We start from the raw sequence: 27,833 nt of genomic DNA, 5'->3' as shown, positions 1-27,833 counted from the left end.
CCATAATTTATTCAGCTAGATGTTTATCTCTTTCAATTACTCGTAACAAAAAAAGAAGTAAAGATATAAACAAGAGCAATTGAGATCTTATAAATCATATGCACAGAGCAGTGATTTACTGTCTGTTTACATTAATAAATCTGTCCTATTGAGAGACCCAAGTAAGAAGTTGACGCCTGTACATGAAGGTCAAATACCATGTGGCACAAATATGATGAAAGTTATAACCATTTGGCGCCATCTGTTATCATTTAAATATTCAATTCAATCGTTTCATTTCAAGAAAGCATATATGTGATGTTGGGACGTCAGTGCTGATCAGAGGGCGTAACAGGGAGACGATGATTGCGAACGGGTTAAGTGAAGCCACGTGTCTCCAAACTCCAGACCAGCCAAAGACATAAGTGAATAGCATTGTTTCATATCTAAATGAACAACAACAAAAAAATCTATGTTTTTCCTGTTATTTAGAGAATTTTAAAATATTTTGAAATTTTGTATCCGTTCTAGCCCATGAGACTCAATTTAATATGAGGTGTAGTCCTCAGGTGAAAAAAGGTTTGGCACCACTGGTCTAAACTGACATACAAGATGATTGAATTAAAACATCAAGACAAATAAGCATTAATTATCAAGAAAAGTGCACCATTTCTTGATAATTTTTGGTATATTTACATAGGTATTTTAATTCAATTTCATTTTAGCACAAAGAGTATTTGATAATTTTTCCCATGTCACATGAAAACCTGTCTTTCTTCAAAGGGAATTTTGTCCCCATGCTCTATTTTAATCATCAATGGTTGTGAGTTTTTTGTTTCATTATCTACTTGTGACATTGAAAGACAGCTCAACACATAGTGAATAATGCCTTTTTACTTATTCTGTATCGAATAAAAAATCCTTCATGTTTTTGATGCATGGATAGTTGTTGTAATTGAAGAAACTTTGAGCTTATATAAAATCTTTTTCAGATTCACTGGATCCATGTGCAGATCTATCTACTAAATTAGATGCAATGGTCAGCTGGCTTATAGAGCATGGAAATCAAAATCTTAATTTATCAGATGATGATAGTTCTACATCTTTTGAGGCATATTCAGAATCAGATTCACTTTCTGATGACGAAACTGATGTATTAAAATGTGTAAGTTTTGTAATTTTATCTTTAATAAATATTTTTGGTTGATTACTTTTTTTTTCTTTTTCAACTTCATCTCACTGTTCATCCTTAAATTGTGCATGTGAAAGTGTTATCTATTTAACAATAGCTGCCCATTTGATATATTAATAATATTTCTAATCCTTTTTTTCAAGTTTCATGGATCTTTGCAACCATCATATGTCATTTCATATGAATCATTTTATTTCATGCATCATTTATTTTCTAATTTTGTTCTGAGCTTTTTTTTTTTTTTTCAGGATAACAATTATCAAACAAGAAGTGATTTTACTAGCAGCTATGAGTATACAAATTATGTTTTTGATAACATTCGTGTTGGAAGTTGGGTTCGCTGTTGGACCCCGTATGAAGATCTGCAAGAAGGAGACATAGGGAAAGTTGTCGGCGTAAGTATTGGGTTTGTTACAAATATTGTTGTCATGTCAGCTGAACATTCACATAATTTACTTTTATAAATACTGTCAGTGCTCTCTTTTCCTTTTCTCCATTTCAGCAACTGATTTTTTTTAACTAGATAACTGAAAAAATATTACAAAAGTTATTAACTTCGGCACTTACTTATCTTCACATACGGAGTGAAGAACATCTTGCTGTCATTATAAATAAGACAGTTACCTTTGTGTGATAACTTACAAGCAAAAACACCATTTAAATTGCACATACAGCAATTAAAAATGCTAGCATGTACCTTAGGACCACAGGGAGTCTTTTTTCCATTCAAGTGAATTAGTAAATAAGAAAAAATAATAGTAAATGTGGTGATGGATGAAAAGACATCCAACAAACGATGTGGAACAGTTAAGTTTAAATAGTAAATGTCAAGAAACAAACAACCAATGGGAAAATGAGAGGTCTAGATCAAAAGAACCAAAAACAACACAAACCATGTTAAGATCTGAAGCTTTCTACATAATGGGGCAATTGGTATATTGCATTGCTTTAGCCCTGGCTAATGGGTTATAAGTTACAGTTTATTACTTAAGCTTTTACCTTTTGAGCTGAAACCCACCATTACTTGTGTTCTCTGTCTTGTGTGAAATTAACTTTAGCTACCGATTTGAAGGCCAGTATCTTAACTTCAAAGAGAAAACATCTGCCTTCAGTTCCGTTATTAACTATTTCAGACTGATGAGTTCATAACAAGGATGAAACTGCAGTCTTTGGATGTCATAAGTGAGCTGTTGGTATATTGCATGTATCTCTGCCTTAATCATGGCTTAAGGGCAGTAACTTACTGCTTATTTCTTAAGCTTTTACCTTCATTTTACGAGTTGACTCACACCACTGTTTGGACACTTTCACTGGTGTTCTAAATTAGTGTTAGCTATCAGTTTGAAGGTAGTATCAGCTTCAATGAGAGGTCATCTGTCTCCAGCTAGTATTTTAGACTAATTCCTTAGACTATTCCAGACTAATGGGTTCATAACAATGGCAAAACTAGTCTGTGGATATCATGACCAGGCTGTTGTATATTTCATGTAGTTCTGTTTTCGCCCTGGTTTAAAGGTGGTTACTTACTGCTTACAACTAGAGATAGTTTATTTTAACCTTGATGTCAAGGCTACCCAAATATATGCAGTTATGATATGTATTTTGTACTCTTAGCTCAGCTACTTCTACTCCTTGTGAATACACCTGGTTTGTAATCTGTGACAAAATATCTTTTAATATTGTGTTTATAATGGACCACTGAGTTTGCTATTTGAGAAGAGATGCAAACAATAAGAGATCTTGGTGGGAAACTTGATACTATTGTCTGGATTGTGATGTTGGCTTTAATATCTCAAGATTTTGAAATTTATCATAGCAGAAAAAATTGCTAGTATACATTAATATTATGTGTAAGTTTAATAAACTTTGTTTTAATATTTAAAACATGTATTTTTTACTTTTCATTCCTTACTGTAATGTTAAAATGTCACTAACTCCGAATAATACATAAATTTTAAAAATCCAATTTGTTCAAATAAATCATGATTTTTTTTACACTCTAACATAATTATAAGTATTTTTTGTTATACTTATTGCTTTCTATGGAGTGTTTGTGTACTAAAACTAGAACTAAAACATACTTTTTATTTTCAAAAATCAGCTTTAAAATAAAATGCAATCTTTTGTATTTTTCTGAGTTTTCTGTTATGAGACATGTAACTCTTTTTAACTGTTCCTTCTCATATTTTTAGTTTGCACATGACTCACAAAGTGTAGTTGCTCTGGTTGAATGGCAGCGTATTGGAAGGATATATCAAATGAAGTATTTGCAGTTAGAATTAATTCCTCCTCCAGCACAATATGAACATAGCACAATGTTTCCTCAATGCTCATTTGAAGTTGGTGATAGAGTTCATGTCAAAATTTCAGTGAAAACACCATTTTATAAATGGGGTAGAATATCACACGATTCAGTTGGAATTATTAGAGGTTTGTTTTTTTTTCTTTTTCAAATTTTGCTCAGTATGTCCAGTCAACTCTCCATAACCCCAAGCTTTGTTACTGGAATATTTTACTGTCTCAAAGTTTTCATTGGGTCCAAAATTCTTGAGAATGATGGAAACTTCTTATAACTTGAAGGTTTTAGCTGATCCCTTGCGGCTTTGAGTTATCGATAGTTGACTGTAACATGATCTGTTTTTGTCATTAGTAAGCATTTGTGTCTGTCAGTGTTATTAAAATAATTGAGAGTTACCTGAAGTTTTGATCTTATTGCTCTATGTTTAGTATTTCCATAGTTGATCAATTTTTTCATGATTTTTCATGTTAAAACTATTTAAGTTTAAAGCATCCATTTTAAACAAAATTCTTAAATGTCTCTAATGATGTTTTATGAATAAATTATTATAAAAGTTCTATGTATTCTCTCTCTCTCTTTTTGTGACTTTGTTGTAGACAATTACATCAATTTGACTATCGTTTTCCTTGCAAATTGAAACAAAGTTGATTAATACTTTCAATATGCAGATACAATCTGCCATTCTAGTCCAGTGGATTTCTTGAGGCATGATCAATTTGTAGCCCCCAGTTTCTTTGTCTGACAAAAGTTCTGAAATAGGTTCAATTGGGGTGAAGAAGACAATTGTTTAAACTTGATACTAAAACAATCTGAACTGATGAATCCATTCAGCTTACTCTTAAAATTAGGATAAATTCTCTAAATATTCAATAAAGTTTTAAGATTTATAAATATGTTATAATGTTTAAATAAGATGCGATTTTGTTTTGTGCTTTGCTTAAAGATGAGGTCTCCATCATCATGTACGTTTTTAGTGTAAAATAATGTATTGAACAATTACTTTTCTTACGTATATTAGTCATGGTGTTAAGACTAATAGTAACCACTTTTCAAATTTGTAAATCTATTACATGAAATAATGTATTCATACTTATCTTGAAGTTTAGTCCTAATATTTTCATTAAAATTATAATGTATCATTTGTGTCCTAGTTATTTCTTCTCACCCTGTATACATACAGGGTGTTCCATTTTAACCTGCAAGACCTTTATTTTTGCAACCGTTAGTCCTAAATGTATACTTCCAATTGCAAAAATGCTCAAAAACAGTTGCAGAGTTAAGATATTGAAAGTTTGGAGTAAAAATAAAAAGTCGTCAAAAAATAGAAAATTTAACTTTTTATATAAGCCCGAATGAGAAGTTAAATTTTGTATTTTTTGACTAATTTTTATTTTTGCTTCAAATTTTCAATATCGTAACTCTGCATCTGTTTTTGAGAACATTTTTGCAGTTGGAAGTATGCATCTAGGACTAACGGTTGCGAAAATAAAGATCTTTGCAGGTTAAAACCGAACACCCTGTATATATATTCCAGGTTTTTTTTAAAAACGGTTGCGAAAATAAAGATCTTTGCAGGTTAAAACCAAACACCCTGTATATATATTCCAGGTTTTTTTTAAAAAAATTTAAATAGTAACATATGTATAACTCTTCGAAAGCATTAAACTAAATTTTCCTTGAACATCACTGCATAAAGGCGCTCAGAAGACGTTTTATCAACAATGCCATTCAGGCTTGGCAAGGGCTTGGGATAATGTTTATTTTATAGCACATCTGGGGATTGAGCAGTCCAGGCAAAGTAATAATGTGACTTAGGAAGCACTAAGCACCCTTGCTGTGTGTTGTCCTGTTGAAAAATGGTTCCTGGAAGCCTTGACATAAGTGCTAACACAGGAGACTGAATCATGTCACGTACATACTGCTTGGTTTGTAATGGTGTCCTGGATCAATATAAGGGATGAATGTGTATAGGTGGTAGCACTTCATAACATCACACCAAATGTGTGCACAATGTGACGCTGAAAATAATGACAATATTCAAGTGTTCACCATAGGTCACAACACACAATATTGATGTGTTCGTAAGTTTTTCTTCACAGGAATGCGAATAAAGATTAATTTGATCCAGACTGGTCCCTGGGGAATTATTCTTTTCAGCAAATTAGTGCCTAAACGGGGTTTAGGTACAATCTGGCATCAATTCATCCATACATATTTTATTCAGGACAAGTATTTTTTTGATCCACTAATATAAAGAAAAAGGATTTGCTTTTGAACATCAATCCTATGTTCATCATGTGTCAACTTGCATCGAAAGCTATCTATAACATGTTTTAAAATAACTTAAAAGGATTTACACCACTGACATTCTGCATTTAGGATGGGTTTACTGAAAACAAGTCAGGAGTGATATTGTAAAGTAGTTTGCATTCAGCATCTGAAGTGCATAAGAAATCAATAGGTTGATTAGCATTATTTTAGCAAACTAAAGCTAATAACTGAGTAACGTTGATTGTATTGCTTAAAACTTAGTAAAAATTTTAAATCTTTGTATTGTTTGAGTTTTATAGTTTTTTCATATTTTTGTTTAAACACTAGCTATTAAATCTGAAAGAAAAAAGTTGATCATAGATTTTCCTGCTCAACGAGGTTGGAAAGCATTAACTTCAGAAGTGGAAAAAGTTCCTGAGTCCTACAATGAGAATCTACTGTAAGTTGAATACATTGTATCTACTGTAAGTTCATAGTACAGTCAAATCCCGTTTTGACGAAGTTCATTACAGCAAAAAATATTTTTTTTAGAAGACGTTGATTATTAATTCCCAACTCAAATTGCATAAGAGCAATGTCAACATTCGTAGTATTAGTATATAACAAAATTTTTATAACAAAATGATTTTGCTGGTCCCTTGGACTTCGTTATGGGGAATCAACTGTATATATTTTTCTATTTGAAGAATAAATAGCTTCAGATTTCCAAATAACTAGATTTGTTCTGAATTCTATTCATTTAACTAATGTGTCGGAGGATTTGTTGTTTTATTTGAAATTTTCTTGTGACGAATTTAGCAGCATTTCTATCGGAAATTACTGCAATACACAAGCATTTGTTTTTGCTGTTATTTTAATTTGATGTGTTTTCTGGCTTTATAGATTTGATTAATCTTAATTTGTATGAAATGCTTTATTCGTAACTCCAGTAAGCTATAGGGGGCGCTGCAGCCCCTGTTTTTTCATCGTGTTTATGGAAAGCTTTCTTTTCTATTCTTCTGAAATTACATTGCACCATAAACTGTCTGAAGCCTGTAATTTACCACAAAGAAAACACATGGTGTTAAAATAATCAAAAACTCATACCTGAGATTTGTATGAAAGGCTTACCACTTTGCAACACCATACACATGCAACCATCATGAGAGCCAGAGGAGAACTAAAGTTTTATTCAATGTAAGACATAAATACAGTGCAGCAGTGCTGCCATCTAGTGATAGTGAGAGTATTTAAAAATAATATTTCAACACTCCCACTTGATTTTTAAATTGGAAACATATTTAACAATAAAGTCAAAAATCATAGCTTAAGTCCAATTGAATTGGCACAGAATTCGTGCTTTTGTTTGTTAACAGTTTTGGTGAGAAAGTCCGCGCACATCTTATCTGTGTGAATTTTCTCGACTGATATCTTTCGAAGTGTGACAGCCTCGCGAACAAAGTGATGTTGTATATCAATATGTTTCGATCGTGCATGATACATATTGTCCTTGGTTAGCTGAATTGCACCCTTGTTGTCTGAAAATATTGCAATGGGTGCATCAGACATCCCTAATTCGCTCGCTATTTTTCTCAGCCAAATTCCTTCCTTAGCTGCTGCGGACAGAGCCATGTACTCTGCTTCTGTAGTACTGGTGGCAACTGTAGGTTGTCGTTTGCTGCTCCAGGACACAGCACCACCACCAATGCAGAATACGTATCCTGTTGTGGAGCGTCGATCCCCAATATCGCCTCCATAGTTGGCGTCACAGAAACCAATTATCTCAGAGTGCTGTTCTCGGGAATATTTTAGAGTCATTGGAGTTGACCTTCGGATGTAACGCATGATGCGCTTCACGGCTGTCCAATGGATTTTACTAGGGTCACTACAAAACTGGCATACAGTGCTCACAGCATGGGCAATATCTGGCCTTGTTGCTTGAGCGGCATAAAGCAAGCTCCCTACGGCTGCTTGATACGGAACATTTATTTTAGGTTCCTTCACTGATTCCGGTGATTGGCTCTTAGCAAGTTTTTGATTTAAGTCAAGTGGTGTGGCAACAGAATGGGACTCGTGCATACAGTATTTTTGAAGCACATTCTCAAGGTACTGAGTTTGATCAAGGCTTATGGACCCATTTGCCCTATCACGATTAATTTTAATGCCTAAGCAATAATCAGCTCTTCCCAAATCTTTCATCTCAAATCTTTGCATAAGCTGCTTTTTAACTGAATTTTTAAGTTTTATAGAGTTGCTAAATATAAGTAAATCATCAACATAAATAGTTACTATCACTAAATCTTTATTTTTATCAATTTTAATGTATGTACAGCTGTCAAAAGAGCTTTGTTTTAATCCCATTTCTATCAATGCCTTTTCTAACACTTGATACCAAAGCCTGCCACTTTGTTTTAACCCATCCAAAGCTTTATTTAATTTCAAAACCTTCCCTTCCAGATTTTTCTGGTAATGTTCTTCAAAACCATCCGGTATTTTCATGTAAATTTCCTCATCGAGGTTTCCCTGCACAAAGGCCATAACAGCATCCATTTGATCAATTTCCCAATCATAAATTGCTGCATATGCTAATAGAACTCTTAATGTAACATATCGAACAACTGGAGAAAATGTTTCACTGTAATCTATCCCTTCAATTTGTGAAAAACCTTTCGCTACTAGGCGTGTTTTGAATCTGTCTACCTCACCGTTAGAATTATGCTTAATTTTAAAAACCCACTTGCAGTCTATGATGTTTTTATTTTTAGGTTTGTCAACAATATCCCAAGTTTTATTTTTTACATGACCTACAATCGTATCTAAAATAGAATCTTTCCAATGAGTTGCGTTAGGACCATTCACTGCCTCATCAATTGTTTTAGGTTCAGAAAATAAATCGACTGGCATTGCGGCTAGTGCTTGAACATAACACGCGGGAGTTAAAGTAGGCATTTGCAAGTGTGGGGTAGTATTTGTGACAAACTCCCCATAACGATCTGGAAGTCGACCTTCTCTTTGAGGTCGAGCTAGAATAGGCATATCATTAGCTGCATCATTACTATTATCGTCATCGTTATTATTGTCATCATTACTATCTCCTGAAATTGCACTATCTCCTAAACTATCATTTCTTAAATTATCACTGTCAAGCTCATTATGGTCATTCTCATGTTTAATAGTTTCATCCTCATCATCAGACGAGTTACCTTTAACTGCACTCCCACTAAATGAGGAATCATCATAAAAATCTGAAGAACAATTTTGCCTAAAAAACATATCGTTTTCTAAAAAATGAACATCGCGAGCATTTACAATGTCATAACTGATTGGATCGATGAGACGATATCCTTTTCTATCCTGGCAATAACCCACAAACATCAACTCTTTTGCTTTATCATCCCACTTTGATCGCTTTTGCTTCGGAATGTGCACAAATGCGCGACAGCCAAATACCCTTAAATACTCTAAATTTGGCTTTTCCCCATACCATTTTTCATAAGGCGTCATCCCAGAAACAGCTATTGTGGGAGATACATTTTTGCAGTGATTTGCTGTTTGAACAGCTTCTGCCCAATACTTTTTCTTGAGGTTAGCATCTGCTAACAAAGACCTTGCCCGTTCCACTAGAGTCCTATTGTTTCTCTCTGCGACCCCCATTTGCTCCGGAGTATACGGAATGGATTTCTGATGGTGAACCCCTGCAGATAGTAGGTAACTATCCATTTCACTATTAACATACTCTGTTCCGTTATCAGAACGTAACACTATAATTGACTTCCCAGTTTGCCTTTCAGCAAAAGCTTGAAATTCTTTGAACTTTCCAAAGACTTCACACTTATTCTTTAAGAAATAAATAAACGTCATTCGAGAAAAATCATCGATGAAACTTATAAAGTACCGAGCTCCTCCTATTGATGAAACACTCATCGTCCCACAAAGGTCGCTGTGCACTATACCTTACAATTCCTTTGCCCGTTTAGCCTTTCCTTTTGGAAATGGTTGCCTATGCATTTTCCCTTTTATGCATGAGACACAATCTAATAATTTACCATTAAATGTAAAACCTTCAACCATATCATTTAGTCTTACCATCCCTCCTATACTTAAATGACTTAACCTTTTATGTAACAATTCATTTGATACACCTTCACTACTAATTAAAGCCATTTCACTGCTCAGGTCAAGCGAATACAGATTATTTTTTATACCTGTTCCACTAGCAACTAAATGATCATCTTTATAAACATAACACCTTTCTCCAGTAAAAGTAGTAACCATTCCAAAAGTGCTATTTAGATACTTAATTGAAAGCAAGTTTGCAGTTAACTTTGGCACATGCAAAACATTACTGAAGGACACACTTACATTTTCTCCATTTCTGGATAAAAGTAAAGTTACTCTCCCTTCCCCTGCGACTTCAATAACGGAGCTACCTGTTTTTATGTGACGAATACTAGGTTTGCAATAATCGTTAATTAGGTCTTTATGTGGAGTCATGTGATAAGATGCACAAGAGTCCATGTACCAAACATTTACATCAGGGTTTGTACCTGCAACATACATTTCGGCTACATAAGCTTCCTCTTTACGTGTAAATTTTGAATTTGTCCCCGATCTTTTCTCAAATTTGTCTCCTTACCCACCCTTATTACGTGGTGGCCTATTACAATCAGCACTTTTATGCCCAAATAAATTACACTTGAAGCATTTACCCTTAAACTGACCTTTTCCCTTAAACTTTTCATGTACAAATGCTTTCTCCCTGCTCTCATCAAAAGTTTTAGTATCTTCAGCCATTAGGCGGGTTCGAACATTATCTACAGTGATTGCTTCCCCACAATTCTTTAATGCCATTATCAGGGGATCAAACCGGTCAGGCAAATTGGCCAAAATTATTCCAGCAACCAACTCTTCATCAGGTTTGCTACCGGTTGATTTTAGCTGTTGATATGCTGAAATCATTTTATGCAAGTATTCAGACATATCTCTACAGTCGGTAAATCGTGTGTTGACTAATTCCTTAATTACCGAAACTTTTCTGGTAATCCCTTTATCATCATAAGTGTCGGCCAATATATCCCATGCCTCCTTACCGCTAGTACATTCCCTTATGTCATTAAAAATAGTTTCATTGACTCCTTCTACTATATATGACAAGGCTTTGGCATCTTTTGCTGCATCACGATCAGTTCCCTCAACATATGCCCATAAATCCTTTTTAATTAAATGCATTTTCATGGCAAATTTCCAGTCTAAATAATTTGCTCTACCTATTAATTGTTTGTGAGTAAAGTTATCACCTCCAGGCATTTTTGTTTTATGATTTTGTTAATTTTGTCTACAAAATTACATAAACTAAATATTTATTTCAAAAAATTTTTATCTGAAATTATATATTTATCCAGTTACATGCTATAAAAATTTACTCAATAAACAGATTAAATAAGATTAGTACTTAACACAAGTTATGAGCATTTTGTCATTAGGCCTAGCAATTGCCATGTGGTGTTTATATATTTTAATTATGAAATTTTCTCAAAATTAAAATTGATTGGTTCCCCTTATGCATTTCACAGACTACTCTGGGCCCATAACCTGTTAAAATAATCAAAAACTCATACCTGAGATTTGTATGAAAGGCTTACCACTTTGCAACACCATACACATGCAACCATCATGAGAGCCAGAGGAGAACTAAAGTTTTATTCAATGTAAGACATAAATACAGTGCAGCAGTGCTGCCATCTAGTGATAGTGAGAGTATTTAAAAATAATATTTCAACACATGGAATGGAATGTTTTACCTTTTTCTTTAGTATTGTTGAACAACGCAAGGTAGCGTATTTGAGCTCTGGAGTTACGAGTAGAAGTTTAACTGAAGTTAGATAAATTCTATTTATTTTTTTCAGAAATTCAAAACTTTCCAGCTGTGGCAGCAACCCTTAAAATTTGTCTTAATTTTTTTTTAAAAATGCTGCAATTTTTTTTCTAGACTAGATCAAAAGCACAAGGTGCCACATTGAAAATTTAATATTTTTTAAAACCCTCATATAAGGACTATCCTAAAGTATGTAAATATCCCATATATGTAAAAATCAAGGTAATAAGAAAGTAATGTTTGCTTTTTCAAACAATTAAAATTTTCAAAAGTTTAGTTTTAATTAACAATGTAATTATTCTCCCTATCAGCAACCTTTTGCCATGTAGTGCATAAATTTTCAATCCTAGATAGAAAGAAGTTAATCAGCTTTTGTGCAAAATATTTGGAGATTGCATTTTGGATATCAGACAAATTTTTGAGTTTTTTCGTCACATGTAGATTGAAATAAAAAGAAATCAGACGAGGCATTGTCAGGTGAATATGGTGGCTGAAGCAGCCCACCACAGCTCATTAATTTTTTAAGGGTTTGCCTTGAGCAGTGTGGTCTTGCATTATCATGTTTCTGGATCATCCTTTTTTTGCTGATAATAGTGAAAATATTATTGCCACAAATTACACCATCTGATCTCCATCAAAAATCTGTTATCTTTTAGGTATATTAGTGCTTCTCTTGGTGGTGAAACTAACTTTTCGTACCAATGCTGGATGTCCACAGGGTGGTGTTCTCTCACCTATTCTTTGGTATTAAGTTGTTGGTTCTGTGCTGGAAAGCAGCTCTACCTCTGACCTTTCTTGCATCAGTTACCCTGATGATGATTTCAGTCCTGATATGTGTATGAAATTTCTCTCATATACACTCACACATACATATTGTTATCATTTGCTTGAGCAATGGAAGATTCATGACATTCTTATTAGGTTGTTTGAATTTTGCTTCAGCTACTAGTCGGTTATAAGACTTCTGTTTAGGGACTGGTACAATAGACCTCTGGTCGCTTTGCTTGGTTCGGTTGAGCCCCACTTTCTTCCATTTCATTATATCATCTGATTTCCCTTTCTTCCTATTGCTAAAATACTATCTATCAGACAAAAACTTGAAAATTTAGCTTGTATCCAAAATGCAATTTGCAGATGTTTTGCTCCAAAAATGAATTAATTTTTATCAATCTGTGACTGAAAGTTTGCATGTTAGATGGCAGAAGGCTGTTGATAACGGAGGATAATTACATCATTGATTTAAAATAAAAACTTTAAAAAATTTATTTGTTTGAAAAAAACAACAACAGTATTTTCTGGTTCTCCTAAGATGTTGTTTTACTTAGAAATGATGTATAATTTATTTTGAATTTATTGCATTGATGTATTATAAAATCGATTCATTGTACTTTTAAAGGTGCCTGGGATGTCACAAAAAAGCTTCACGTATTCAAAAACCTATATACAGATGTAGAATCTGCCCCAATTTCATATTTTGTGCAAAATGCTACAACTATGGCCATGTCCATATGCATCCAATGTATTGTGCTAAAGAATTAGGTATTAATATTATCCACTAAAAATATATTTGTGTTTTTAAACTACTTTCATTGTGATACATTTTTTATTTTAATTTATTTCTTAACTCAGATTCATGTCATACAAAGTCAAATACAGGTTTCATTCATGATTGGAAAAAGTGTGTTAAGTCTGTATGTGTATCTTCAAGGTTAGATCTTGCTTACAGACTGACCGATGGATCAAATGAATGTTGGCAAAGTAATGGGTCTCAAGGAAAGGTGAGCTTTTATGCATTTTTTTTTTCTCAGTTCTAATTTTTCAGACTCTCATAAAATTTCTCTGAAATTTTTTTAAAAAGTAGAGGGACCAAAATAAGCAGTTTTTGTAACTAAGTGAATAATTCAAATTCCACTAAATGGTGCATGTGGTGGAATGGAAGTTAGTGTTATCTGGAGAGTGAAGATGTCATTGATGGGATGGGATTAGCCTGCTAACATTACAGCTCCCGGTTTAGAATATTGATGGTTCATTAAACATTTTCATATTAAATTTCTATTGGTATGTTGCCGTTTTACTTGTTCTATTTTCTTTGCAAAAAGCTCTCAAACAATCCATTTTTTTAGGGATGGAACGTTTAGTTCGGACCTGGTCACAGTGAATGGGTCTTTCAATCGAACTAGTTCAGCTTTTAGTTCAGTAGAAAAAAATCTAGTTCACTAGTTTGTTTAGTTCTTAGTTCGTTTAGTTCTTTGTTCATTTAGTTCTTAGTTCAATCTGTTTAGTTCTCTTTCTCTCGTTCAATTTCATAACTAGTTCAGTAGTTCGTTTAGTTCTTTAGTTCTATTTCTTAGTTCGATTTGGCATCTAGTTCGCCAGTAGTTCGATTTCTCACCTAGTTCACTGAACTAGAAATCTAGTTCCCTGAACTGAAGCTTTTTTTTAAATTCCTTTATGGTCAAAGTGAGAGCCTCCACTATACAAGTCAAAAAATGATGAATATTCGTTTTGTCTAAAATAACGTGGCACATTGTAAAGATATTAACAGATTTTAAGATAAATCACAGAACAGAAAAAAAGCTCTTTTTTTGTTAAATCATAATATCTGAAATGCTTCTTAATTTCAGGTAAGAATTTTGTTGTCTGTTCAAATTTCTGAGCCAATAATAAGTTTTTCTTTCTAATGAGGTTGCTTTAAGCTATTAGCCTTTAGCAGACCTAGTGTTATCCCCCGATACAACATCCAGTCTTTCATGTGCCGCCATTAAGGTGCAAATGTCTATTGCATGGATAATTGTGATGCGCAGTTTCCACCAGGTGGAGGCACTGGGCTCCCTTTGATGGAAACCTGCACTAGAGTTTTAATTTTGCCAAGGGATTTCAAAGCCAAACGAATACACAAGGGAAGTTTTACATGTTGCATAATCATGTGGCATGGGCGCTGACCATTTTCTGAGTCTTGAAAATTCACCGACTGGCCACCTCAGGTCAGAACCGGGGAACACAGCACAGAAGGCCAACACGACCCAGTCGCCAATAATAAGTAAACTACTAAATTTAAATCTAATTTTAAGACCAAGACCACCTCAGGTATTTTCGTCACCAGCGTGTAGTTTGTTTTTTCCCGAAATAACCACAAATCTAAAAAATCAACTTAGTCTTCCTTTCAATAACCTTAAATTAAGATATAGTTAAGTTGCAATGTATTAGAAAATACTCAATGACATAAGATTATTTTCATGATTTTTTCCCCCCTGAAGCTTACTCCATTTGTGTTTAATTCTGATTAAAGCAGGCAAAACAGCTAATAAAGCATTATTATTTTTTTTTTTTTTTGGTAGAAACATAATGAGTATTTTCTCTTTATGTATAGCCTGAAGCAAAGGAGAGCCAGAGGGGACATGATTCAGTTGTTTAAATTTATGAAAATGAAAGACGTTAGCGGGTTAAATTTTCCCACGGAAAGCAAAACAAGAGGACATTATTTTAAGCTATTCAAAACTCAGGCTAACCTGGAAATAAGGAAAAATTACTTCTTTAGTAGGGTCGTGGGGACTTAGAACAGCTTACCGGAAGAGGTGCTAATGAGCAAGGGGGTGGATAGCTTTAAGAGGGCCATTGATCTTCATTCAGGACTTATAAACTGACTAGGACCAGCCTAGCGGGACCCAAAGCTTGTTGCTGGTCGTCACATTTGTATTTGTATTTACTTTTTTTGTGTAACTGACTAATACACTTGCAATGTATTTTTATTTATTTTTTTAAAATCATCAGATCCAGAAATGTTTCAAGGAAATGGCGACTGATTTTAATTACTTACACTTAACAATATATGGGTCATTCTTTAGAATGTGTAACATTTGAACAAAAATAGTTTTCAATCTCAAAACCTTTTGTTTTTATTCTTACATGAAAGTGTTACCTACTAGAAGTAACCATAAACAATGGCCCAGCTAAATTCCAATTATTTTGCTCATAAATTTAAAAAAAAATGTATAAAATACCCTGTTCCAAGAAACAAACAAAAAAAAAAAAATAATAATAAAAAAAAAAGAAGAAATTTAGGGTTTGAAAATACAGGCCAATTTAATATCAAAGAATTAATTTTGTTAATTGTGCAAACAATGAGCTATTTTAATGATTAGTGTGAACCTAATATTAATTTCTCTTAATTAAAGTACAGCGTTAATTTTAGTTATCTTTTAGTTCAAATTTGTTAAAAAAATAGGATAATATTACTGTATTTCCAAATTAGTAAATTTGAGAATATACTGCTAATTTAGAAATTGACTGTCTAAAAATGATGTATTTCCCCTTCATCATTTATTTTCGCCTCAGAAATAAAGACATTGATAAGGACATAAATAATTCCATTAATATAACCCTAAAGGATACATTTTTCAGGGAAATAATTTTTTTCTTGGTTGCTACAATCTGCACGTGTTAAGCATGTAAAAACATGTGCACTTCTTTTTTTAAAAATTTATTTACATCCCTGAAGTTCAAGTTCAATTAGGTGAGAATTCTAAATAACCACTCTTGGTTTTTAAAACAAAATCTATTATGTTGCGTTTTAACAAAAATCTCACAACTTCTTTCTAGTTGAAAATAAACAAAGGGGTTCCCTTGTATCATGGGAAATAAAATGTGATGTCATTACTGCCATCTGTTAATGAGAAATGGCATTTTGTGTTTAGGTAACGGAGGTGAGAATTTATTGACGTAGTTCCTTATACTACTAAAACGAACTAAAACACAATATTAGAAAATTACATATACTTAAACAATTAGTATTTGAGACACTTTTAAAAGAAATAATAAATAAGTAAATATATACTTTTAACTAAACAAGTTATTAAGCAACGTAATTAACGTTTTATTAAGTAACGTAAACACTCACACCAGGTGTGCAACATGCCACAGAGGTGAGAATTCAAATGCTGTGAACCAAAAATGTAGTAAAATAAAAATTATTATTAAAATTTTTTTGCAGGTTTAAATAGATATATTTTAGATGAAAGTAAAAAACATTATTAAATGAATTGTTCCTTAAAGTTTTTATTGCAAAAGGTTTGTGAGAAAAAATTACACTTTTTGAAGAATGACCCATATCCTGGATTAGAAATATTGGTCACATTTTAGGATTTCAGTATCGAAACATTTCTGGGAGAAAACCCTAAAACTCTTTTCCCTAACATCATCAAAGCTTGTCTGAAATTGCATTTTTTAAAAAAATTCACTCTCCAAAAGTGACCGGTGGAGTGTCCCTCCAGGGAGGTGCGATCGCCCCTCCATTGTCCTATTTCCATCTAGTTCATGCTTATTAAAATGTTGTTGTTTTCTCCTATGATGAAGTACATGAAAAATTTTACAGCATTGGATACGCTTAGAAATGCAACCAGACATTTTAATTCATCATTTACATATGACAGTTGATCCTTCCGTTTCAAGTTACATGCCTTCTCTAGTAGTAGTGAGTGGTGGTCCATCATTATCAACTTTGAAGAATTTGCGAACTATTGTGCTTGGTCCTAATGATTCTGTTGTGCAACTTCTTTGTGAACAAACTGAGGTATGTTTTTTAGCATGTCCTTTTAATTAAGTGTACTTATAACATTTGACAAAAAAAAAAATCTGCCAAACTTTATGAAAAATTGTAATTTAGTAAAGTTTTAATATGGAAAGTTATATAATTTGAATTGCTTAGGGGAAAAAAATTTGAAACAGGGTATTTATCTGTAATGTCAAACTAAATATCAAAAATACTACCGGCAGTTTAAAGAAAAGGTTTCAATTGGATTGTAGGACCAAATTGAGAACAACCATATTATTGTTCTGACTACATTTTTGTTGACCTATTGGGCTGTGCACTCAATTTTTGTCCCGTTTTAAGCTCTCATCACCAGTATGTTCAGAAAGTAACAGGCTTTGATGCAGTAGGCAGTTTTGTGAAATAAAAAGCAAAAATATAGGTTGTTCTCCTTTAAAACTAACTTCTCAGTACAAGAGTACCAAGGAGAAAATGTCCTAAGTCGTCTGTAGCCTTCTCTGTCCACCTTTTGCTTCTCTCCCCACAGTGTTATGCTTATCACTTTTGCCACATTTCATTTGTCATAAGGTTGAGATCCTTATGTACAGTTCTCAGATACATGTAAAGTCAGACCTCGATATATGGTCACCCGCTTAGAAGGTCACCCCGCATATAAGGTCACTTTTCTAAAGTCCCGGCTCGCTGAATAGGAATTCTATATTATGTATAATCGGGTATATGGTCAGGTCATAGTACATTAATTGCTTATAAGGTCACTTATGTCTGACTTCTTTAAATGATTTCATTGCCTAATAGATTTACTTCCAAGAATTTTCCGCGATATACAATCCTTAAAAAGTGAAAAGTCATTTTTCCTATTAACATAGTAAATTGACAGTAGAAAGTGAGTGTTACGACAGTGATACTAAAATATGAAGTAGTAACGTGGGCGCTCAGTATGTACATATTGCAATTTTTTACCAGTCATTAGATGCAGAAGAAAATTTTTAGAAGATACTTAGAAACCATTTTGCTTAAACTAAAGAAAAAAACGCGTCAGTCCTGTATTAATGTAATTTTAAGTAAGGTAAGTTGCACATCAGTTCTTTGCTTGGGCATATTTGAATGCAGTTTTATTCTAAATGGAAGTTTTAAAAAGCATTTCAAAATTTCGTATTAATTCCAAAAATTTCAATTGGTTCAAATCGATTCAACTATTATAATTTAATTAACTGATGTTTTTGGACATATTAAATTTTGAAAAGAATTAATGTATACATCCTTGTAAATACATCCTTATTTATCAATAAATATATATATGAATCGATTATGAGGTCACCCTGCTTATAAGCTCAATTTTGTGAAGTTCTGTGGAGTGACCTTATATCGAGGTCCGACTGTATTGGAAAATGTCAGTGATAAACATAATAATTCCTAAATTCAAATGCCTATGATGATAATGATTTATAATTAACTGTATTTAATTTAAATGTTTTGTTGTTAGTTGAAATATTTTATGCATCACTTTTATGGTTATTAAATTGCATTTTTGATAATTAATCTTTTTCCATCCCTAAATTATACCATCAATATCATAAGATTGCAGGTCATATTCTGCACTTGTTTAGGATTTTATGGTTGCCCAATTTTCTTTATGTTTCAGAATGTAAAGCTCAAAATTTTATTCATAGTATAGTTAATTGAGGTCAGTGGAACAGCCAGAAAAATGTTCTTTGAGGGATTTTTAAAATAAAAAATTTTGCTTTTTATCAGTCATTTATGATTTGAAAATATTATTCAATATATTTAATCAAACCATTCCTTGCGATTATTAGTATGTAGTTATTAATTTGTATCACTTGCTAAAAAATAATTAATAATTTGCACTGATATCACCATGGCTTTTAAACGAAGAAGGAACAAATAAATACACGATATATTGTCATTACATAAGTTTATTTATTTATTTATTTATTTTCGCAAGATCATTTAAAATCTCCTCTTCACCCTTTTCACATGCATCAATGTCTTTTCAATGTTGAATGCAAGCTATTAAGGGTTTTGATCTTTGGATAAGAATTGGGAGAGGGCCACTTAAATTCAGTGTGGTGGTAGGCTTTCTTTTGCTAGGTTTCTCTAAAAAGGATTTGTGCATCACCGGAAGTACTGGATTGTTATTTATAGACTTGCTAGTTGTACTCGCATGGTTCTGCTCATGCTGTAAAAATATAAATAAGCAGCAAAAGAGAGCAAATATAAATTTCCCTTTCCACTCTGATATAAAAACAGAGATTCTGTTTCAATAATTTAAATGTGCACGTATAATTTTGTCTAAACTCGAAAAATATTCCATAAAGTAATAAGAAAAGATCATGATGTAATGACGACATCTGTCAGTCAAAACTCCTTCTTTCAAAGAAAATAGAATCTTATGAAAAACATGCATTTTATGTATGTGAAAATGCATTTAAACTTTGCATCTAACTTCAGTGAAAGGCAATTCCGTGATAGTGACAAATTTTACGAAAGAACCTTTTTTCTTCATTAATGTTATTGGAATGATTTTGCAAACTATTATCACTCATGCCTCGTTCAGTATAGCGTTGGGGGGCTTTGTGGTAGAAACTTCACTTCAAATGCCAGAAAACATGGGTTCGATTCCCACTGGTGCTTTGAGTGGTTTTTCCTTTCTTAGTGCTGAAAATCTTTTTTCATGTTGTCTTATACGTGAATAAATAAAAAAGTCAGAAATCTTGAGGCAATATTACTCAACCTTTCCATGGTTATTAACTATGGACACAGAAACAACAATAACAGTAGCACCATATGAGTCAAAGACAACAATTTTTTTTCTTAATTAAAAACATGGTCACTTTTTTGTAATAAATTGACACATTAAAAGTTTCTATCACTCTGCCGCAGTCATTCCATCACAACACATGATTTTGAATTTGTCAAAATTAGTTAAACTAGCAGTTTCATACTGTTAGTTTTCTATCATGAAATAATTCATCAGTTAAAAGATTGAATTAATACATAATTTCACAAAACCATTGTCATTTTGTCCCAAAGCGGAAAATAGCCTTAACTTTGAGAAAAAATGAAAAAAAAATTTTTTTTCCTTGTTTTGTTTTACACATTTTAACAGTTAAGTGCAGATAAAAAAAATTCAACTTTAATGATAATAATTTCACTGTAAGTGCTTAAAACTTAAAAAAAAATTAAAATTTAATTTGAATTTTGTCATCTTGAATTCAAATTATGTTTTTCGTAATCACGAGTGTGTGTATGTAGGCGTGTGTATTTGTGTGTGTGGGGTATGTGTGTTTGTGTGTAGGGGTATCTGCATCTGTGTGTAGTGGTATGTGCATCTGTGTGTAGGCATGTATGTTTGTGTCTGTGTGCAGGCATGAGTGTGTGGGTAGCTGTGTGTATGAGTGTTTGTGTGCATGGGGGCGGGGTATATGTGTGTGGGCATATGTGTTTGTGTCTGTGTGCAGTCATGAATGTGTGGGTAGTTGTGTGTATGTGTGTGTATGTTTTTGTGTATGTGTAGGTGTCTGTATGTATGCGTGTGTGTGTGTGTAGTTGTGTATGTATGCGTGTGTGTGTAGGACATGGATGCTACCTCGAGACGGTTCTGGCTATAGGAGCAGCCGGTTGACGGTGATGGTGCGGAGGGTGGTTGTGGGAAAATAAAATGATAGGACGCCAAAAAACAGTCAAATGAAAGCAATAAGCAATCATGATTGCTCAAAAAAAAAAAAAATCAAAACCGTCTTTCCGCTGCACATGGAATTGCCCTGAACTAAAAGGTATTATTTTCCGTATTGTAGTTAAAATAGCTGGGCTTTGGATTGCTGTAAAATAAACTACCAACCAAACATAAGTGAAAAAGAGCCAAGTTAGATTGAAATGAGGTCCTGGGTAGGCATTGTGACGATTCAACTTCTATGAAGAACTGCTATGGAACTTGGTACCCGTTTAGATCTGAACTCTTTTTTCGGTGACACTACCTACCCAGAACCTCATTTCGATTGAACTTGGTTCCTTTTCACATTTATGTTTTGTTCGAATATCATTAATGTTTGAAAGCTAAATCCTACGTTATGTTCTTCTTTAGACAATTAAATGTAAAAGAGCATACAAATACATGACTTTCTCCCCCTACCCCTGCCACTGGTTTCTTTTCGTTAGTAATTTCAAAGATATTTTGGTAACTGGGTTTTGCCCGATCACCAATTATTTGCAATAATTGTTTGCTTCTGCTGAAATTTAGTTACAGTTGAGAAAACTACTAAGACTCCTAATTTTCTAAATCTTCCCGCAAGAGCTACACTGTCTGGAGGAATCATCATAGCGTAGACTGCAAAATGTGTAGAATTGGTGAAAACATTTCCCCATTACTTATAATTCCATAACTATAAGAGATTCATGAAATTTGGATTATAGGTCTTCTGTGCAGCTTTATTAAAAATACCAAATGCCATGCATGTAGATCTAATAGTTTTTGAGAAGTGACAGAATCGAAAATAGCTTGAAATGGTACGTGTAAGATACTCACTTTTCTCCGCACACACCCCACCACTTAGCTGGAAGCCTTAGGTTCATGTAAGATACTCACTGACAAATGTGTCGCCCGTCTATTTCCTGATTTCCCAACTTGGCTGACACACTGCTGTGTATATAAATACTGTGGCCAAAAAACTGGCGAGAAGATTTTAATAAGAGAGAAGAAAAAAACAAAGCTAAAAGACATAACTATAGCAACGCCAAACAAAACATCAATAATTCGGATGGAGATGAGATTTTTTGAACTTGATTCAAAATGGCTTGTAACTTTTTCCTTTGGAGATAGAAGCTTAGTTTTTCGACCATAGGTCGAGATAGATCGGGCATAAAAAATGTTGCTTTTTCCAGTGGTGTCAAAAAGAAAACTGTGGGTCAATTCCTTCACTTTTTATTGATAGATTTAATGAAGAAAGTAGTGCCTAAATTTCAGCTAAGCCAAAAAATATTAGAGCTAAAAACGCAATACTGTAATTAAGTTAGAGAATTGAAACAAATTGCATAGAATGAAGAAAATTCTACTCTTTCTATTGATATATAATATTTATATGTAATATTAACTAACAGTGTCATTTGTCATTTAATATAATAAAAATTAAATTAAAACTAAGCAAACATTTAAGCACTACGTTACTGGCACTGTGCCAGTGCTGAAGAATTTACCAGTGCTAGTTAGTAAATCAAACTTAAACACACCTCTCTAGAAGGTACCTAAAATAATTTATTTAAAAAATTATGAACGAATGGCAGTAACAATGATTGCTTCTGAATTGATTACTTTATTGGCATAGAATTAAATCCATTAATAATGACCTCCCATAGATAACAAGAACATATTTATGCAATAAACATTTTTTTTTTTTTGAAAGAAGGTTACTCCCAGGAATCATTAATTTTTTTCCTTACAATAGTTTGCTTTCTGATTGAAACTGAATGGGGAAATTTACTTTTTGTTTTGTTGCAAATTAAACCCGAATTAACCGGCATGGAAGAAAATTCGAATTTTCCGGCATGTTGGTCAACCTCGCTTTTTTCCAGCATGCCGGATAAAGCAGGGTAATACGGTATATAGATTATTTTTGCAAATATACTTTAGACCGTATTATTTAAAACCTATCTATTTCATTATCTTCTGTTCATTTTATTTGCCTATGGTATGCTTATTTGTGCAATCCAACTTCATTGTTTAATAAAGTGAAGTGAAAGAATGTAAGCACTATAGTTATCATTTTATGAGAAGTGTGTTAGTTACTTCTAATACTCTATTTTTATTTCCTAGTTTTATCAACATATTGAGATTGCTATAAAGAAGTGCCTAAGTGGTGGCATTAACTGCAAAATTCATGGCTTAAATGTTGTTGGTCGGCGTAAAGCTGATGAAGATAAAAGGATCAAATTTACCTACTTAGCTTCAGATATTGATGTGGAATATCGCAGTGAAGCATCTTACAACCCAAAAAGCAATAACAATGAGCTTCAGAAAGACCTTGAAACAAAAGTGTATGTATGGGGCTTAAATGATAAAGACCAGTTAGGTGGATTACGAGGTTCTAAGGTACACATCAGAACTGAAATTTTTCCTTAATAAAATTTTTTCATAATTTTTTTGAACATCATTAATCTAATTTAATATTTTAGGTGAAACTGCCTGCTTTTTCAGAAAATCTGTCAGTTTTGAAACCTGTGGCAATATCTGGAGGATCAAAAAGTTTATTTATAAGTATGATTTAGTTAATGATTTTCTTTTTAAATCCATCACCATTTGTTTCCTGTTTTTTTTATTCTCGAATATGTGTTATTTTTCTATTATGTCCCTGTGTCCCAACAACTTCATTTAGTGAAACTGAAAATTACTTCTTAAATGCTTTATTTTTATTGTACTCTAGTACTTATAAATAACGGTAGTTATTTACTGCAGACAATAGTTCTGATAGTAATGAAATGAAGGCAATTGTTTGCCTTAGTCATTTTCATTAAGACACATAAATGTATGTGTGTGTGTATTAATATATTATGATTATTTAAAACTCTTTTTGACCATGAAACCAGTAGTTTTCTAAAGTTTGTTATCTGTTTTAAGTTTTTTACTGCATTGCTGAATTTCATAATGCTGTGTATTTTTATTATTCTAATTAATAAGTTTCTATATCGTAGTTTCACAAGACGGCAAGGTATTTGCATGTGGGGAAGGAACTAATGGCAGACTTGGCTTGGGGCATTCCAATAATGTTTCTGTTCCTCGACAGATGACATCTCTTTGCCATTTTGTTGTACGAAAAGTTGCTGTCCATTCAGGTAAAGTGTGACTCAATTTGATGTAGAAATATCAATGAAATATGAAAATTTCCAAATTATATTACTGCTCAAAGTTTCTTTTTGAAGAACCCTTATAACTTAAGCATCACCAGATGCTCTCAGGATGGGATACTCTGAACCAGCCCTAACATCTATTGACCAACTAACCACCATCAGCAGTGGTGTACCCAGGTTTTTTTTCCTGGGAGGGGCTAGAAATTTTGTAAGAAACTGATACACGAAGTCAGTGGCAAAATCAGTGAAATTTCTGCAGCCTCCCCCAATTCCTCAGAAATCTTTTTCCCAATTTTAAGCTATATTTTGGGAGAAAGGATTCTCAGAATGTCCCTTGGAAATTTTTGAAATCAAAAAGTTTAAGCTGTCTTTAGTGACGTTATTTTATTGACAGGCAGTTTTGCGAAAAAGCATGAATGACTCCCTATTTCTGTAAAAAAAATTTTTTAATCATACTTTTTTTAAATGTCTTACATGTCTTGAAGTAGAGCAGCAATGTGCATGTGTATGAATTTTGAATCAATATCCATTTTAGAAAAATGTAATAATACTTCCTGTAATATTTTCTTTGTTCCCGTACTTTCCCAAAAAATTCCTTTTTTTTTTCGATAAATTCTTATATATTTCCAGAAAATATAACCTCTAGAACTTTGCTGATATATTCAGCCATTTATTAATGCATTTCATCTTTTATTTTAGTTATTCTTTCATTAATTCATTTGCTTATTATTTTCATTTGTATTAGGACACAGTCCATGAAAGTTTCTATTAGGACCATAACATATGAACAACAATTGCTGTAACTCATCATCATTTGCAAAATATTGATGTTCTCAAAACTTTCCTGGTCATTGCATCCTTTGACCAATTAATTTTGTTTTGTATATATTTGTATATTTACTTTTAAATAGAAAGAATTGTATATATGCTAGTAGAGATTGACAGTCAATCATAATGCTTATATATGTGCATGATTTTGTGGAAAAAACCAGAAAGTATGTTTAAACAGGGTTACTGCTTATTATTTATTGAATAAAATAAAACTTTTTGAATTTTTAATTTGGAGGAATTGTGTTTTTTGTTTTTGTTTATTAAAATAGAATATCTGAAATTGTGTGCGACTCTGATGAGTCACTGTTAAACTTTTCTGTTTAATTAGCAACAAAACTATGATACCTCTTATCTGTCCCTGTGACACCCACTTTGGGAACCCCTGCTTTAACTAATATCATTAACAAAAATTATAAACAACTGTAGTCCTAAAACTAAACTTTATCAGACACCATTTAAAAGTTCAATTTTACTAAGAATGATTACTTCTCACAAGTACTATATTTATTTCTAATGTATTTTGAATGACAGTTTTGCATTTTATATTAAATCACGCACACATGTGTGACTTTTTTAGGATTTTTAATTTTATTTTTTGTTATTACACATTTTTTCAAATGAAATATAGGTTGTCATGTGCAGGACAAAATGCCTACTTTTCCATGGAATATCCCCATTTCACTTTGCCCCATATTCCTCTATATTGAAACTCATAGCTCCTCAAAAAGAAATTGTCTAGTGAGTAAGTCGACCCACTAGCATCTTATGAAAATTTAGGAAAAAGTAAATTTTTGTACATAAATCACATCATATATCTATTAGAAAGAAACTGCTGATGAATCATCACTGAATAATGAACATGATAGAATAATGAAAATCGACTGAACCTCAATTCAAAGACAAGATCGGAAAATTAGACTTTTTGGAGATAGATTCAGGTTTTAAAGTCAAGTAGCCCTCAAGGCCCGCAGATTGAGCATTTACTGCTGAGTTTCATTAGTATTGTATGAAGTTGAATGATTTTTAAAACATAAAAAATATGTTGAGGGATTCAGAAACATTTGATTGAAATTATACTCTAAAAGTTGCAATAAACGTAAAAATGAATAGAATATTTTACTGATACTTGATATTCTTAAAACATATTTACAAAAGTCATCAGAAATTAATAATTTACATTGTTTGGGTCATATATTTTCAAAACTACATAATTACTGTCTGAGTACTGATGAGATATACAGATCAACGGTATACAGACGAAAACGGACGAGTCTATTACTTTGCAGGGATACCAGTTTGATATCTACATTTAGTTAGATGAAAAATTGTTTAACTTATATGAACTGGTTTTTTGTTTTAACTTATCATCATTAAGGCATTTCAAAACATTGTTCAAAATTATAATATTATGAGCTGCACCATCAATCAACAGTATTAAAATATTAAAAACAATTTAAAAATTCCTCCGTTTCTCAGCTTTGTGAGACATATAAAACCATCATAAATCTAACAACATTAGAAAGCACAACAACAGCGGCAAAATCCTAAGGAAGTACCAAGCACAATTTAATGGCAGTTAGGAGATTTTAATGAGAGCAAACCCGTTTGATGGGTGCAGTTTGAGAACTCTGCTAGTATTTGAATGAATTTTACTATTGCTGCTGGATTGTGCAAACATGAGAAATACTAAGAAGAGTGGGATAAAAAGAATTTCAGGTACACCGCCCTGGCAGATATGCCGCAAATGTCAAATTTCAACATTAAAACACATGTGAGCCACAGCTTATCTGCCAGAAATCACTGCAATTTGTTGAGTTTTCCTCAAAGCAGTATGAAAAAACTCGGTTGTAGTTTTGACCCCACAATATAGTAGAACATTAGGTATTAATAAACCGCATAAAACAAAGTTGTTCTCACATTTTGTGCAAACATAAATTAATATAAAATGCCAGCATTTGTTATTATTTATATTTGTGTTTATTTTTTTTTAATATATATGCGGTTTTCTAAACAAGATTTCATCCATAAAATCTATTATTTATATTTTTCATGTTTAAATTCATGTAGGTTAAAGCAAATGTTTCTAAAATTCTTTCAGGTGGTCGTCATGCTTTAGTGCTTACCGCAGATGGCAAAGTATTTTCTTTCGGTGAGGGAGATGATGGAAAACTGGGTCATGGAAATAAAGTGTTAGTATCAAAAAAATTAGATATTGATTGTAATTTAATTTGACATTGATCTTTCAAATTTTCTTCATTTTCTTTTAAAAACTGTTCCATATGTTTGATGTAAAACATGTGCTTGGATATGGTATCTGAAGAACAGTGGATTTGATTTTCGAACTATTAATAGCTATTGCTTGTAAAATGGAGTAGAAATTTAATTTTTAATTATTAAATTATAAATCTTAAAATGAAAAGGGGAAAATGAAAGAAAATCACAATTTGAAAGATCAAATAAGTGAAAAAAAAACATGAATTCGTTTATTATTTTTTCACAAAAATATATTAATATAAGGATAAAACTCTATTGGGCACTGTAGTCTGTAATTTCATTGCAATTAAAGATATAATGTCTATGATTATTGATGATTGGCTGACTTAGGTTTTGATGATCTGATCTCCGTTTTCGCATTATTGGGGAAAGTTAAAAAATTTTTGTACTTGAACATAAGCTTAGTGGAATGTGAGTTTGACCAGACAGGTTTTCAATTTATTTAGTCAGCTCTGGCGTTGTCTAGTGGTTGCATGGTATGACTTGTATTAGGTGGTAGGCTAATGATAATTTCACTATCGATAGCATGCTTTACAGCTTCATAGGTCAGCTGGCTTGCATGTCTTTTCAGATGCCTTGCGAAAAGTTTGAATCATTCTTTAAAGATCCATCCAACCAGATTTAGTGGAACCATAAGCAACTCCATAACATAAGGATTTCAGAATATAAAGGTTTTGATAAAATGGACAACTTACTCCAGAGAATAACTTTTAATGAGAAAAAATTT

At 32.6% G+C, this 27,833-nt stretch overlaps 1 protein-coding gene across 1 annotated transcript in view; it reads left to right on the top strand.

Annotated features, from left to right (window-relative positions):
• Nucleotides 1-27,833, top strand: part of LOC129231190 (E3 ubiquitin-protein ligase HERC2-like) — a 323,605-nt gene that overhangs the window by 150,995 nt on the left and 144,777 nt on the right. The window contains exons 37-47 of the mRNA XM_054865437.1: nucleotides 972-1,144; nucleotides 1,420-1,566; nucleotides 3,364-3,601; nucleotides 6,069-6,180; nucleotides 12,992-13,134; nucleotides 13,225-13,373; nucleotides 16,967-17,164; nucleotides 22,971-23,246; nucleotides 23,330-23,411; nucleotides 23,846-23,986; nucleotides 26,931-27,021. Coding sequence (XP_054721412.1) covers nucleotides 972-1,144; nucleotides 1,420-1,566; nucleotides 3,364-3,601; nucleotides 6,069-6,180; nucleotides 12,992-13,134; nucleotides 13,225-13,373; nucleotides 16,967-17,164; nucleotides 22,971-23,246; nucleotides 23,330-23,411; nucleotides 23,846-23,986; nucleotides 26,931-27,021 — 1,750 coding nt within the window. The remainder of the gene's footprint in view (nucleotides 1-971; nucleotides 1,145-1,419; nucleotides 1,567-3,363; nucleotides 3,602-6,068; nucleotides 6,181-12,991; nucleotides 13,135-13,224; nucleotides 13,374-16,966; nucleotides 17,165-22,970; nucleotides 23,247-23,329; nucleotides 23,412-23,845; nucleotides 23,987-26,930; nucleotides 27,022-27,833) is intronic.

Source organism: Uloborus diversus, chromosome 10, assembly GCF_026930045.1.
Source record: "Uloborus diversus isolate 005 chromosome 10, Udiv.v.3.1, whole genome shotgun sequence".
In the NCBI taxonomy this organism is placed as follows: domain Eukaryota; kingdom Metazoa; phylum Arthropoda; class Arachnida; order Araneae; family Uloboridae; genus Uloborus; species Uloborus diversus.
Note: the sequence above shows the minus strand (reverse complement) of the source record. Positions and strands in the feature narration are given on the sequence as shown.